The sequence below is a fragment of the Hypanus sabinus genome, chromosome 3 (genome assembly GCF_030144855.1).
Source record: "Hypanus sabinus isolate sHypSab1 chromosome 3, sHypSab1.hap1, whole genome shotgun sequence".
Lineage (NCBI taxonomy): Eukaryota > Metazoa > Chordata > Chondrichthyes > Myliobatiformes > Dasyatidae > Hypanus > Hypanus sabinus.
Window position 1 is genome coordinate 2756694 of NC_082708.1, and position 15690 is coordinate 2772383.

At 45.9% G+C, this 15690-nt stretch overlaps 1 protein-coding gene across 1 annotated transcript in view; it reads right to left on the bottom strand.

The window, feature by feature from the left end:
- The window catches only part of hpxa (hemopexin a), a 50077-nt gene that overhangs the window by 22781 nt on the left and 11606 nt on the right, over positions 1-15690 (bottom strand). The window contains exons 3-5 of the mRNA XM_059963525.1: positions 14918-14964; positions 7356-7433; positions 2310-2452 (exon numbers count right to left, since the gene is read on the bottom strand). Coding sequence (XP_059819508.1) covers positions 2310-2452; positions 7356-7433; positions 14918-14964 — 268 coding nt within the window. The remainder of the gene's footprint in view (positions 1-2309; positions 2453-7355; positions 7434-14917; positions 14965-15690) is intronic.

Here is a 15690-nt window from a genome sequence, read left to right on the forward strand (position 1 = left end):
CTGGCAGCCCATTCCACACTCTCACCACTCTCTGTGTAAAAAAACTTACCCCTGACATCTCCCCTGTACCTACTTCCATATGACATATAACCATATAACAATTACAGCAGGGAATCAGGCCATCTCAGCCCTTCTAGTCCGTGCCGAGCACTTACTCTCACCTTGTCCCACCAACCTGCACTCAGCCCATTACCCTCCATTCCTTTTCTGTCCATATACCTATCCAATTTTACTTTAAATGACAAAATTGAACCTGCCTCTACCACTTCTACTGGAAGCTTATTCCACACAGCTACCACTCTCTGAATAAAGAAGTTCCCCCTCGTCTTACCCTTAAACTTTTGCCCCCAAACTCTCAACTCATGTCCTCTTGTTTGAATCTCCCCTACTCTCAATGGAAAAAGCCTATCCACGTCAACTGTATCTATCCCCCTCTTAATTTTAAATACCTCTATTGAGTCCCCCCTCAACCTTCTACGCTCCAAAGTTTAAAGACCTAACTTGTTCAACTTTACTCTGTAACTTAGGTGCTGAAACCCAGGTAACATTCTAGTAAATCTTCTCTGTACTCTCTCTATTTTGCTGACATCTTTCCTATAATTCGGTGACCAGAACTGTACACAATACTCCAAATTTGGCCTCACCAATGCCTTGTACAATTTTAACATTACATCCCAACTCCTATACTCAATGCTCTGATTTATAAAGGCCAACATACCAAAAGCTTTCTTCACCACCCTATCCACATGAGATTCCACCTTCATGGAACTATGCACCATTATTCCTAGATCATTCTGTTCTACTGCATTCCTCAATGCCCTACCATTTACCATGTATGTCCTATTTGGATTATTCCTACCAAAATGTAGCACCTCACACTTATTAGCATTAAACTCCATCTGCCATCACTCAGCCCACTCTTCTAACCGGCCTAAATCTCTCTGCAAGCTTTGAAAACCTGCTTAAGGTTTTCAATCACCTTAAAACTGTGCCCTCTCTTGTTGGCCATTCCAGCCCTGGGAAAAAGCCTCTGACTATCCACACGATGAATGCCTCTCATCATCTTATACACCTCTAACAGGTCACCTCTCATCCTCTGCCACTCCAAGGAGAAAAGGCCGAGTTCACTCAACCTATTCTCATAAGGCACGTTCCCCGATCCAGGCAACATCCTTGTAAATCTCTTCTGCACCCTTTCTATGGTCTCCACGTCCTTCCTGTAGTGAGGTGACCAGAACTGAGCACAGTACTCCAAGTGAGGTCTGACAGGGTCCTATATAGCTGCAACGTTACCTCTCAGCTCCTAAACTCAATCCCACAATTGATGAAGGTCAATGTACCGTATGCCTTCTTAACCACAGAGCCAACCTGCGTACCAGCTTTGAGTGTCCTATCAACTCGGACCCCAAGATCCCTCTGATCCTCCACACTGCCAACAGTCTTGCCATTAATACTATACTGGCATTGTAATAGACCTACCAAAATGAACCATCTCACATTTATCTGGGTTGAACTCCATCTGCCACTTCTCAGCCCAGTTTTGCATCCTATCAATGTCCCACTGTAACCTCTGACAGCCCTCCACACTATCCACAACACCCCCAACCTTTGTGTCACCAACCTCGATGCAGAATGTAACCCATCTACAACCACTCTTTGCCTTCTGTGGGCAAGCCAGTTCTGGATCCACAAAGCAATGTCCTCTTGGATCCCATGCCTCCTTACATTCTTAATAAACTTTCCATGTGGTGCCTTGTCAAATGCCTTGCTGAAATCCATACACACTCCATCTGCTGCTCTACCTTCATCAATGTGTTCAGCCACATCCTGAAAACATTCAATCAGGCTCGTAAGACACAACCTGCCTTTGACAAAGCCATGCTGACTATTCCTAATCATATTATGCCTCTCCAAATCTAAATAAATCTTGCCTCTCAAGATCTTTAACATCAACTTACCAACCACTGAAATAAGATTCACTGATCTATAATTTCCTGGGCTATATCTCCTCTTTTTTTTGAATAAGGAAACAACATCCGTAACCCTCCAATCCTATGGAACCTTTCCTGTCTCCATTGATGATGTCAAGATCATCACCAGACACTCAGCAATCTCTTCTCTCTTTGGCTCCCCACTCTTACCAGTAAAGAACTATCAATTCCTGTCCTAAGTACACCCAATGACTTGGCCCTTGCAGAAACAAGTTCCATGGGACACCTCCCTCCCACAGACCAGTGACTTGGGACCTCCTCTGTCCAGTGACAGTGACACTTCCCCCACCCTCTCTGACTGATGACCACGGGACCCACCTTGAAAAAGAAGGTCCTGTTGTGATGATCTGGGTGGTTGGAGTCATGCATGCGGAAGGCAGCATCGAGGTGAGTGGGCAGCTGCTGCCAGATGCTGTGCATCAGCTGTGGTTGCCCCCGGAACCCCCGCCACACAAACTCATCTGTCAGGTGGAAAGTGCCATCAGTAACCATATCAGCATAGCATATCAGTAGCACCGTGAAAGATCCCAGCCACCCTGCTCACGGACTGTTTGTCCCACTCCCATCAGGGAGGAGGCTACGTCACATCCACACCAGGACCGACAGATTCAAAAACAGTTACTTTCCCCAAGCAGTGAGGCTGATCAACACCTCCACCCACTATCTCACCCCTCCACACCCCCAACCACCTCTAACCCACCCCTCCACACACCCAACCACCACTAACCCACCCCTCCACACCCCAACCACCACTAACCCACCCCTCCACACCCCAACCACCACTAACCCACTCCTCCACACCCCCAACCACCACTAACCCACCCCTCCACACCCCCAACCACCACTAACCCACTCCTCCACACCCCCAACCACCACTAACCCACCCCTCCACACCCCAACCACCACTACTTCATCATTTCCTGTCAGTCAACTTGTGTACAGTCACTCCTGTGCCTAGTGTCTCTTTATGGACACACAATCAATCAGTGTATATAAGCTATTTTATGTATTTATATTTAATGTGTATTATTATTGTTTTCTTTATCTTATTGTGGTTTTTTTGTGCTGTATCAGATCTGGAACATCAATTATTTCATTCTCCTTTACACTTGTGTACTGGAAAGACAGTAAACAATGTTGAAAGTTAAGAGCCTTGAATCTGAATCAAAGAGGAATGTTTAGTTGTCTATTTGATTATTAATTTATTTGGGTCAGCACCACATTGTGGGCTGAAGGGTCTGTTCCTATGCTGTACTGCAGCCTCGCTGACACTGGGTCTCACTCCTTTGACCCTGAATCAATTTAGAGACACCCCTCCCTAGTCAATCAACTGGAGATGCCTCGGAGAAGGGCAAATGCTCTCAGGACTGCAACACTGAGGTGGGGGAAGGGGTTTGCAGACTTGCAGTGGATGTGAGGCTGAAGGAAGACTCACGTCCTTCCTAAGGAGTGTTGGGGAGGCAGATGTTTCCTCTAATAACCCAGCTGTTGCAGCCAATATCCCTAATCCCAATTCGTGATTCCTCCCACAGACAGACAGACATACTTTATTGATCCCGAGGGAAATTGGGTTTCGTTACACCCACACCAACCAAGAATAGTGTAGAAATATAGCAATATAAAACCATAAATAATTAAATAATAATAAGTTAATTATGCCAAGTGGAAATAAGTCCAGGACCAGCCTATTGGCTCAGGGTGTCAGACACTCCGAGGGAGGAGTTGTAAAGTTTGATGGCCACAGGCAGGAATGACTTCCTATGACGCTCAGTGTTACATCTCGGTGGAATGAGTCTCTGGCTGAAAGAAGACTGAAAGAAGTCCGCCATTGGTTGGTGGGTGTTTGAACTCATCACCATCACTGCCCCTCCCCTTGTCAGAGAATCACCCCACTACCACCCTCAAGGCCTCTGTTGCTCGGGGTCGACCATAGGTATGGCGTCCTAGCTAGCCAGGGTTGTATGATATGGAGAGCAAGCTGTTGCCCATGCAGCAGTTCACTCCTCTCCACACAGCTGATGAATCGAAAGGAATGGCAGAGAGTTATAAAGTTTGGCTTCAGCGGCATAGTAGGAGAAGCCAGCCAGCGTTGAACGCAATGAAGGACTTTCTTCAGGACTTCAGCTCTGCGTTATTCCTCCCCCATGAATGGGTTTAGCTGCAAAGCAGCAGAGGTTTGAGATCAATTTTTCTTCTCCTAGATGAGTAGCCAAAGGTTGATGATGAGCCCCACAAACACCTAGAAGTGTAAACACCTTCTGGCCATAAGACCACAAAACAGGAGCAGAATCGGCCATCTGGCCCATTGAATCCACTCTGCAATTCAATCATGGCTGATCCTTTTTTCTATCTCCTCCTCAACCCCAGTTCCCAGCCTCCTCCCCATAACCTTTGATGAAATGTCCAATCAAGAACCTATCAATCTCTGCCTTAAATACACCTTTCACAGCTGCATGGGCAACAAATTCCACAAATTCACCTACTTTGGCTAAAGAAATTTCTTTTCAACTCTGTTCTGAAAGGGCGCTCCTATATCCTGAGGCTGTGCCTGCTTGTCCTAGACTCTCCCACCATGGGAAACATCTTTTCCACATCTACTCTGGTCCTTTCAATATTCAAAAGGTTTCTAAGAGATACCCCCTCATCCTTCTGAATTCGAGCGAGTACAGACCCTGAGCCATCAAACGTTCCTCATATGATAACCCTTTCATTCCTGGAATAATCCCTGTGAACCTTCTCTGGAACCTCTTCAATGCCAGCACATCTTTGCTAAGATGAGGATACCAAAACTGTTCACAATACTCAAGGTGAGGCCTCACTTGTGCCTTATAAAGCCTCAGCATCACATCCCTGCTCTTGTATTCTAGACCTCTTGAAATGAATGTTAACATGGCATTTGCCTTCCTCACCACCAACTTCCCTGCAAGTTAACCTTTAGAGTGTTCTGCACAAGGACTCCCAAGTCCCTCTGCATCACAGATTCCTGGATTTTCTCCCCATTTAGAAAATAGTCCACACATTTATTTCTACTACCAATGTACATGACCATGCATTTTACAACATTGTATTTCATTTGCTGATTTCTTGCCCATTCTCCTAATCTTTCTAAGTCCTTCTGCATCCTACTTTTTTCCTCAACACTACCTGCCTCTCCACCAATCCTTGTATCACCTGCAAACCTGGCAACAAAACCATTTATTCCATCATCTAAATCATTTAAATATAGCATAAAAGGAAGTGGTCCCAACACCAGCCCCTGCGGAACTCCATTAGTCACTGAGCCAACCAGAAAAGGATCCTTTTATTTCCACTCACTGCCTCCTACCAATCAGCCAATGTTCTAACCATGTTAGTAACTTTCCTGTAATACCATGGGCTCTTGGTAAGCAGCCTCATGTGTGGCACCTTGTCAAAGTCCTTCTGAAAGTCCAAATGTACAACATCCACTGCATCCCCTTTATCTATCCTTCTTGTAATCTCCTCAAAGAATTCCAACAGATTCTTCCGGCAGGATGTTCCTTGAAGGAAACCATGCTGATTTTGTCCTATCTCATCCTGTGTCACCAAGTACTCCATCACCTCATCCTTAACAATTGACTCCACATCTTCCCAACCACTGAGGTCAGGCTAACTGGTCTATAATTTAATTTCTGCTGCCTTCCTCCTTTCTTAAAGAGTGGAGTAACAATTTGCAATTTTCCAATCCTCTGGTACCATGCTAGAGTCCTATGAGTTTTGAAAGATCATTTCTAATGCCACCACAATCTCTAACACTATTTTAGAACCCTAGAGTGCAGTTCCTCTGGTCTGGGTGATGTATACCATTCGGTCTTTCAGCGTTTTGAGCACCATCTCTCTTATAACAGTAATTGCACCCACTTCACACACTACAACATCAGTCATACTGCCAGTCTGTTTCCACAGTGAAGACTGAAGCAAAATACTCCTTTAGTTCATCAGCCATCTACTTGTCCCCCATTATTATTTCTCCTGCCTCATTTTCTAGTGGTCCTATATTCACTCTCATTTCACTTTTATTTTTAACATATTTGAAAATACTTTTACTATCAACTTTGATATTATTTGCCAGCTTGCTTTCATAGTTCATCTTTCCTTTCTAATAATTGTTTTACTTGCTCTCTGTAGGTATTTAAAAACTCCCCAATCTTCTATCTTCCCACTAATTTTTGCTTTATTGTAGGCCCTTTCTTTTGCCTTTACAATAACTTTGACCTCCCTTGTCAGCCAAGGTTATACTATTTTACCATTCGAGTATTTCTTCATTTGTGAAATACACATGTACTGCATCTTCTTCATTTTACCCGGAAACGCACGCCATTGCTGCTCTGCTGACATCCCTGCCAGCAGCTCCTTCCAATTTACTTCGGTCAACTCCTCTCTCAAACCACTGTAATTTCCCTTACTCCACTGAAATACTGCTACGTCAGACTTTACTTTCTCCCTATCAGATTTTAAGTTGAACACAATCATGTTGTGATCACAGGTTCCTAAGGGTTCTTTTACCTTAAGCTTCCTTATTGCCACTAGTTCATTAAATAACACCCAATCCAGTATAGCTGATCCCCTGGTAGGGTCAATGACAAACTGCTCTAAAAAGCCATCTCTTAGAATTCAACAAACTCTCTCTTGAGATCCATTTCCAACCTGATTCTCCCAATTGACCTGCATGTTAAAATCTCCCATGACTACCATAACATTGTCCTTTTGACTTGCCTTTTCTATTTCCTGTTGTAACCTGTGGTTCACCTCCCAGTCATTGTTGGGAAGCCTGTATATAACTGCCATCAACGTCCTTTTACTCTTGCAATATCTTAACTCAACCCACAAGGATTCAACGTCTTCTCATTCTATGTTACATCTTTCTACTGATTTGATGCCATTCTTTACCAATAGAGCCACGCCATCCCCTCTGCCTGCCTTCCTATCCCTCCGATATAATTTGTCAGACAAGATGTGGTAGACCAAGAGCAGAACCACCAACCTCACCTCACAGCTACCCAAAGCTCCCAATCAATTATTTTATTGTTCATTTTGAGGTACAGTGTGGTCCAGGCCCTTCCAGCTCAACGAAACTGCACTACCTAATTACCCTACTAACCTGGATGTCTTTGGAATGTGGGAGGAAACCAGAGCACCCGGAGGAAACCACGTAGTCACGGGGAGAACGTATAAACTCCATACAGACAGTGGTGGGAATTGAACCTGGGTTGTTGGTACTGTAATTCATTACACCACTGTGCTGCCCTCAAGCAGGGGCTCTGAGCCAATCTATCGCAGGTAGCAGATCCTGAGGGAAGGGAGGGGAATGGGGGGGGGGGGTGAGGTAATATCATCCCGTCTTACCCCTGAAATAGTAAGGAAATCCGTGATCATCTAAAGCGATTGCATCGAATCCAAGTCCATCACATCGGTTGGGTGGACCTGGAAAACACAAACACCTTCCTGAGCAGTGTTCCTTGTACAGAAGGTCCAGATGTCCACACTCACTCCTCCGCCACAGTCATCTTCATCACCATCTGAGCATTGGGGTGCATAGGTGTCCTGGGAGGGGTATCTCCTGTAGTGAAGGGGCTCGTTGTGTCCATTGTGGGGCAGCTCACTGATCTTCGGTCCCAAACACTTAACTCTTTTGGGTGGCTCCAAGTAGCTGTCTGCATGCCACACTGCCATACATCACTTCGATGGACATGCTAAACCAGGTGAGATAGGGACTTGCCTGTCCTGGCATGAGAGCTCAGCTCCAGTAGACTTGCTGGATGAGGGAATTGATGGCTTTGTGGCCAGGTTTGTGGATGATACGAAGCTAGGTGGAGTGGCAGCTAGTGTTCAAGAAGCTGAAGGATGTAGACAGATTGGGGGGAATGGGTGACAAAGTGGGGAATGGAATAAAGAATAAAGGGATGGACTATTTTCTAAACAGGGAGAAATTCAAAACTCAGAGATGCAAAGGGACTTGGGAGACCTCATGCAGGATTCCCGAAAGGTTAACTTGCTAAGGAGAAAGCTGAGAAGCAGCACTTCTGGAGTAGAAATTTCTGGATTGCTGCCTGTGCCACACACCAGTGAGGGTAGAAACAGGATCATTTAGCAAATTAATGCGTGCTTGAGAAGTTGGTGCAGGGAGCAGGGCTTCAGGTTCTTGGATCATTGGGATCTCTTCTCTTTAGAACAGAGGTAAGGAGGATTTTTTTTCAGCCAGAGAGTAGTGAATCTGTGGAATGCTCTGCCACAGACTGCAGTGGAGACCAAGTCCTTGGGTATATTTAAGGTGGAAGTTGACCATTTCCTGATTGGTCAGGGCATCAAAGGATATGACAAGAAGGCAGGTGTATGGTGTTGAGTTGGATCAGCCATGATGGGATGGTGGAGCAGACTCGATGGGCTGAATGGCATAGTTCTGCTCCAATATCTTACGATCCTCTGGGGGAGGTATCTCCTGTTCAAAAGTGACAGGTTGCAGCTGAACCAAATATTCTCGTGGGCAGGTTTATTAGAACTATTGGGGGAAGGTTTGAACTAATTTGGCGGGGGGGGGGGGGGCAGTTCCCAGAGTGAAGGGACTCAGGATGGTAAAAAAAAAGCAAAGATACCATGCAGTCAGATTGTCAGGAAGGGTAGGCAGATGATGAGATAAAATTACAGCCAGCAGGGTGAGTATCAGTGCATTAGGGATGCAGGATCAAAAAGGATAGCAATTACAGTACTCAAAGTGTTATATCCCAATGCACGGAGTATACGAAATAAGGTGGATGATCTTGTTACACTATTACAGATCATCAAGTATGATGTTGTGACCATTACTGAATTTGGCTGAAGGATGGTTGTAGTTGGGAGCTGAGTGTCCAAGGTTACACATTGTATCTGAGGGATAGGAAGGTAGGCAGAGAGGGAGGTGTGGGTCTGTTGGGAAACAACGGTATCTATTCAGTAGAAGGTTGTAACATAGGATCAGAAGATGTTGAGTCCTTGTGGGTTGAGTTAAGAAACTGCAAGGGTAAAAGGACCTTAATGGCTGTTATATACAGGCCTCCCAACAGTAGTTGGTATGTGGTATGAGAGAGAAGTTGGCCAAAGTAAATTGGAAGGAGATGCTGGCAGGGATGTCAGCAGAGCAGCAATGGTGTGAGATTTTGGGAAAAATGAAAACATGCAGGATAGATGTATTCCAAAATTGAAGAAACACTCAGATGGTAAAATAGTACAACCGTGGCTGACAAGGGAAATCAAAGCTAATGTAAAAGCACATGAAAGGGAAAATTAGTGGTAAGACAGAGGATTGGGCAGCTTTTAAAACCCTACCGAGAGCAACTAAAAGAATCATTAGGAGGGAAAAGATGAAATATGAAAGCAAGCCAGCAAACAATATCAAAGTGGGTAGTAAAAGCTTCTGCACGTAAAAAAATAGAGAGATGAGAGAGGCTAAAGGACCACTAGAAAATGAGACTGGAGAAATAATGAGCGACTGGGCGATGGCAGATGAACTAAATGAGTACTTTGCATCAGTCTATACTGTAGAAGGCACTAGAATTGTGCCCGATGTTGAAGGGTGTGAGGTAAGAGAAGTGGGTGCAGTTATGATTACAAGGAGAAGGTGCTCAAAAAGCTGAAAGACCTAAGGGTACATAAGTCACCCGGACCAGATGAACTGCACCCTAGGGTTCTGAAAGAGGTAGCAGTAGAGACTGTGTTGGTATTAGTAAAGATGTTTCAAAAATTTTTGGACTCTGGCATGATGCCAGACGATTGGAAAATTGTGAATGTCACTCCACTCTTTAAGGAGGAAGGCAGCAGAAAGCAAGTTACAGATGAGTTAGCCTGACCTCAGTGGTTGGGAAGATATTGGAGTCAATTGTTAAGGATGAGGTTGTAGAGTACTTGGTGACACAGGATGAGATAGGACAAAGTCAGCATGGTTTCCTGAAGGGAAAATGTTGCCTGATGAACCTTTGAGTTGGAATTCCTTGAGGAAATCACATGTAGGATAGATAAAGCAGATGCAGTGGATGTTGTATATTTAGACTTTCAGAAAGTTTTGACAAGGTGCCACACATGAGGCTGCTTACCAAGTTAAGAGCCTATAGTATTACAGGAAAGTTACTAACATGGTTGGAACATTGGCTGATTGTTTGGAGGCAGCGAGTGGGAATAAAAGGATCCTTTTCTGGTTGGCTACCAGTGACTAGTGGTGTTCCTTAAAGGTTGGTATTGGGTCCACTTCTTCTAATGCTGTATATCAATGATTTGGATGATGGAATAGATGGCATGTTGCCAAGTTTGCAGATGATATGAAGATTGGTGGAGGGGCAGGTAGTGTTGAGGAAACAGGTAGGCTGTTGAAGGTCTTAGACAGATTAGGAGAATGGGCAAGGAAATGGCAAATGAAATTCAATGTTTGAAAATGCATGGTCATGCACTTTGGGAGCAGAAATAAATGTGCAGAATATTTTCTAAACAGGGAGAAAATCCAGGAATCTAAGATGCAAAGGGACCTTGTGCAGAACACCCTGAAGTTTAACTTTCAGGTTGAGTCGGTGGTGAGGAAGGCAAATGCCATGTTAGCATTCATTTCAAGAGGTCTAGAATACAAGAGCAGGGATGTGATGCTGAGACTTTATAAGGCACTGCTGAGGCCTCACCTTGAGTATTGTGAACAGTTTTGGGTTCCTCATCTAAGAAAAGATGTGCTGGCATTGGAGAGGGTTTGAAGGAATGTTTGATAGCTGTGGGTCTGTACTCACTGGAATTTAGAAAGATGAGGGGGAATATTATTGAATTCTTTTGAATTTTGATAGGCCTAGATAGAGTAGATATGGAAAGAATGTTTCCCATGGTAGCGGTGTCTAGAACAAGAGGGCACAGCCCCAGGATAGAGGGACGTCCTTTTAAAACAGCAATGTGGAGAAATTTCTTTAGCCATAGGGTGGTGAATTTGTAGAATTATTACCATGTCCAACTGCGGAGGCCAGGTCGTTGGGTATATTTAAGTCAGAGCTTGATAGGTTCTAGATTGGCCACAGCATCAAAGGTTATGGGGAGAAGGCTGGGGAGTGGGATTGAGGAGGAGAAAATGAAATCAGCCATGATTGAATGGTGGAGCAGACTCAATGGGCCAAATGTCCTAATGCTGCTCCTATGTCTTATGGTCTAAAAGATGTGCTGGTTTGGAGAGGATCCAGAGGAGATCCAAGAACGATCCTTGGAATGAAAGGTTTAACATATGAGGAGCGTTTGATGGTTCTGGGCCTGTACTCACTGGAGTTTAGAAGAATAAGGGGAGCTCTCATTGAAACCTATCAAATATTGAAAGGCCTAGATAGAGTGGCGATGGATGAGATGTCCCTATGGGGCGGGGCAATCTAGGACCAGAGAGCACAGCCTCAGAATTGAAGGACATCCATTAGAACCGAGATGAGGAGGAATTTCTTTAGCCAGAGCGTGGTGAATCTTTGGAATCCTTTGTGAAAAACGGTTGTGCAGGACGTCATTGGGTACATTTAAAGTGCAGCTTGATAGTTCCTTGATTCATCAGGGCATCAGAGGTTACAGAGAGAAGGCAAGAGAATGAGTTTGGGAGGGAAAATGAATCAACCGTGAAGGAATGGCAGAGCAGACACGATGAGCTGAGTGGCTCCTCTGTCTTACGGTATTACCGACAGTGGGGTCTAACGGCCACGATCATTCAGACATCTTGAGAGCCGGGCATGATCTGGGTGATGGATGCTGCCTTTTTGAGACATCGCGTTTTGAAGATGTCCTTGATGCAGAGAGGGGAAGAGGGTGAAAGAGGGAGGGAGGACAGGGGGAGGGAGGGAGAAAGGTATGGAGATCGGGAGGGGGTGGGGGAGACAGAGGCGGGAAGGAGAGGAGGGAGAAGGAGAGGGAGAGGAGGTGTAAGAGGAGAGGGAGAGGGTGAGTGAGAGGGTAGAGGGAGGGACAGAATGAGAGGGAGAGGGGTGAAGGGACGGAGTGGAGGAGTTTGGGCAGGTAAGGAGACAACAGTGGGAAGGGAATAGCTGGGAAGGGCAGGATATCGAGGAGGAGAGGGGATGAACAAGGCAGGAGCAGAGATGGGGTGTAGGTAAAGGAAGGAAAACATAGAAAATAGGTGCAGGAGTAGGCCATTTGACCCTTTGAGCCTGCACCGCCATTCAGTATGATCATGGCTGATCATCCAACTCAGAACCCTGTACCTGCTTTCTCTCCATACCCCCGATCCCTTTAGCCACAAGGGCCATATCTAACTTCCTCTTAAATATAGCCAATGAACCAGCCTCAACTGTTTCCTGTGGCAGAGAATTCCACAGATTCACCACTCTCTGTGTGAAGAAGTTTTTCCTCATCTCGGTCCTAAAAGGCTTCCCCTTTATCCTTAAACTGTGACCCCTCGTTCTGGACTTCCCCAACATCGGAAACAATCTTACTGCATCTAGCCTGTCCAATCCCTTTAGAATTTTATACGTTTCAATAAGATCCCCCCACAATCTTCTAAATTCCAGTGCGTATAAGCCTAGTCGATCCAGTCTTTCTTCATATGAAAGTCCTGCCATCCCAGAAATCAATCAGGTGAACCTTCTTTGTACTCCCTCTATGGCAAGAATGTCTTTCCTCAGATTAGGGGACCAAAACTGCACACAATACTCTAGGTGCGGTCTCACCAAGGCCTTGTACAACTGCAGTAGAACCTCCCTGCTCCTGTACTCAAATCCTTTTGCTATGAATGCCAACATACCATTTGCCTTTTTCACTGCCTGCTGTACCTGCATGCCCACCTTCAATGACTGGTGTACAATGACACCCAGGTCTCGTTGCACCTCCCCTTTTCCTAATCGGCCACCATTCAGATAATAATCTGTTTTCCTGTTCTTGCAACCAAAGAGGATAACCTCACATTTATCCACATTAAATTGCATCTGCCATGAATTTGCCCACTCACCTAACCTATCCAAGTCACCCTGCATCCTCTTAACATCCTCCTCACAGCTAACACCGCTGCCCAGCTTCGTGTCATCCGCAAACTTGGAGATGCTGCATTTAATTCCCTCGTCTAAATCATTAATATATATTGTAAACAACTGGGGTCCCAGCACTGAGCCTTGCAGTACCCCACTAGTCACTGCCTGCCATTCTGAAAATGTCCCATTTACTCCCACTCTTTGCTTCCTGTCTGCCAACCAATTCTCTATCCACATCAATACCATACCCCCAATACCGTGTGCTTTAAGTTTGCACACTAATCTCCTGTGTGGGACCTTGTCAAAAGCCTTTTGAAAATCTAAATATACCACATCCACTGGCTCTCCCCTATCCACTCTACTAGTTACATCTTCAAAAAATTCTATAAGATTCGTCAGACATGATTTTCCTTTCACAAATCCATGCTGACTTTGTCCGATGATTTCACCTCTTTCCAAATGTGCTGTTATTACATCTTTGATAACCGACTCTAGCATTTTCCCCACCACCGATGTCAGACTAACCGGTCTATAATTCCCCAGTTTCTCTCTCCCTCCTTTTTTAAAAAGTGGGGTTACATTAGCCACCCTCCAATCCTCAGGAACTAATCCAGAATCTAAAGAGTTTTGAAAAATTATCACTAATGCATCCACTATTTCTTGGGCTACTTCCTTAAGCGCTCTGGGATGCAGACCATCTGGCCCTGGGGATTTATCTGCCTTTAATCCCTTCAATTTACCTAACACCACTTCCCTACTAACATGTATTTCCCTCAGTTCCTCCATCTCACTAGACCCTCGGTCCCCTAATATTTCTGGAAGATTATTTATGTCCTCCTTAGTGAAGACAGAACCAAAGTAGTTATTCAATTGGTCTGCCATGTCTTTGTTCCCCATGATCAATTCACCTGTTTCTGACTGTAAAGGACCTACATTTGTCTTGACCAATCTTTTTCTTTTCACATATCTATAAAAGCTTTTACAGTCAGTTTTTATGTTCCCTGCCAGCTTTCTCTCATAATCTTTTTTCCCTTTCCTAATTAAGCCCTTTGTCCTCCTCTGCTGGTCTCTGAATTTCTCCCAGTCCTCAGGTGTGCCGCTTTTTTTTTGCTAATTTATATGTTTCTTCATTGGACTTGATACTATCCCTAATTTCCCTTGTCAGCCACAGAAATGAGCGGGGGAGTGGACGGCGGGGGGAGTGGATGATGGGGGTGGGAGTGGACGACAGGGGGAGTGGACGGTGAGGGAGTGGACGGCAGGGAGGGAGTGGATGACAGGGGGAGTGGATGGTGGGGGAGTGGACGGCGGGGGAGTGGATGATGGGGGTGGGAGTGGACGACAGGGGGAGTGGACGGTGAGGGAGTGGACGGCAGGGAGGGAGTGGATGACAGGGGGAGTGGATGACAGGGGGAGTGGATGGTGGGGGAGTGGACGGTGGGGGAGTGGACGGCGGGGGAGTGGATGATGGGGGTGGGAGTGGACGACAGGGGGAGTGGACGGTGGGGGAGTGGATGATGGGGGAGTGGACGGTGGGGGAGTGGATGGCGGGGGAGTGGATGATGGGGGTGGGAGTGGACAGCAGGGAAGGAGTGGACGACAGGGGGAGTGGATGGTGGGGGAGTGGACGGTGGGGGAGTGGACGGCGGGGGAGTGGATGATGGGGGTGGGAGTGGACGGCAGGGAGGGAGTGGACGACAGGGGGAGTGGATGGTGGGGGAGTGGACGGCGGGGGAGTGGATGGCGGAGGAGGGAGGAAGAGCAGGAAGTGGGAGGGCGAGGGACAGGGGAAGGGAAAGAGGAGAGAATTTGAGTGGTGGGGAGGGACAGGGTGCAGGGGCAAGATGGGGGAGAGGAACAAGGCATTGGGAGTAAAATGGCATGTGAGTGTGGGGGTGTTGGAGATGGGGAGGGGTGGAGAGGTGGAGGGAACAATAATGGTATGAACATTACCTGAGCTCCCACGCAGCCAAGATGTCTGCTGATGACTTGCCCTGCTCCTGGAATGAAGCAGATTTCCATCAACACATTTCTCCACCAGTCTCCCTCACTTCCATATACATCCAAAATCACCCCCTTCACCTTTTCCAGCAGGTCATACTGTCCCCTCCCAGCTCTGGAGATCTGGAATTGATCCCACTTTCAGGGAACCATCTCTGGGACTCTCTGTTCTACAACACTCCCCATGAATCTGATATTTGTTTTGTCTAAGCTGCCCTGTGAAATTGCCTTATGTCATCCCTTGGCCCACTTTCCCTGTCATTGACTTATAGAATACAACATCACAGAAACTGGCCCTTTAGCCCATCTAGTCCATGCTAAAATATTAATCTGTCCTGTACCAGGACCATAGCCCTCCATACCCCTCCCATCCATGTACTTATCCAAATTTCTCTTAACATAAAACATATAATTTCACAGCACATTACAGGCCCTTCAACCCACAATGTTGTGCCAACCATGTAACCTACTCTAGAAACTGCCTAGAATTTCCCTAGCGCATAGCCCGCTATTTTTGTAAGCTCCATGTACCTATCTAAGATCTCTTAAAAGACCCCATTGTATCCGCTTCCACCGCTGTCACTGGCAGTGGTGAAAAATATACCTCTGACATCCCCTTGTACCTACTACCAAGCACCTTACGATTATGTCCTCTCACAATAAGCATGTCAGCCCAGGGAAAAAGCCTCTGGCTATCCGCACGATCAATGCCTCTCATCATCTTA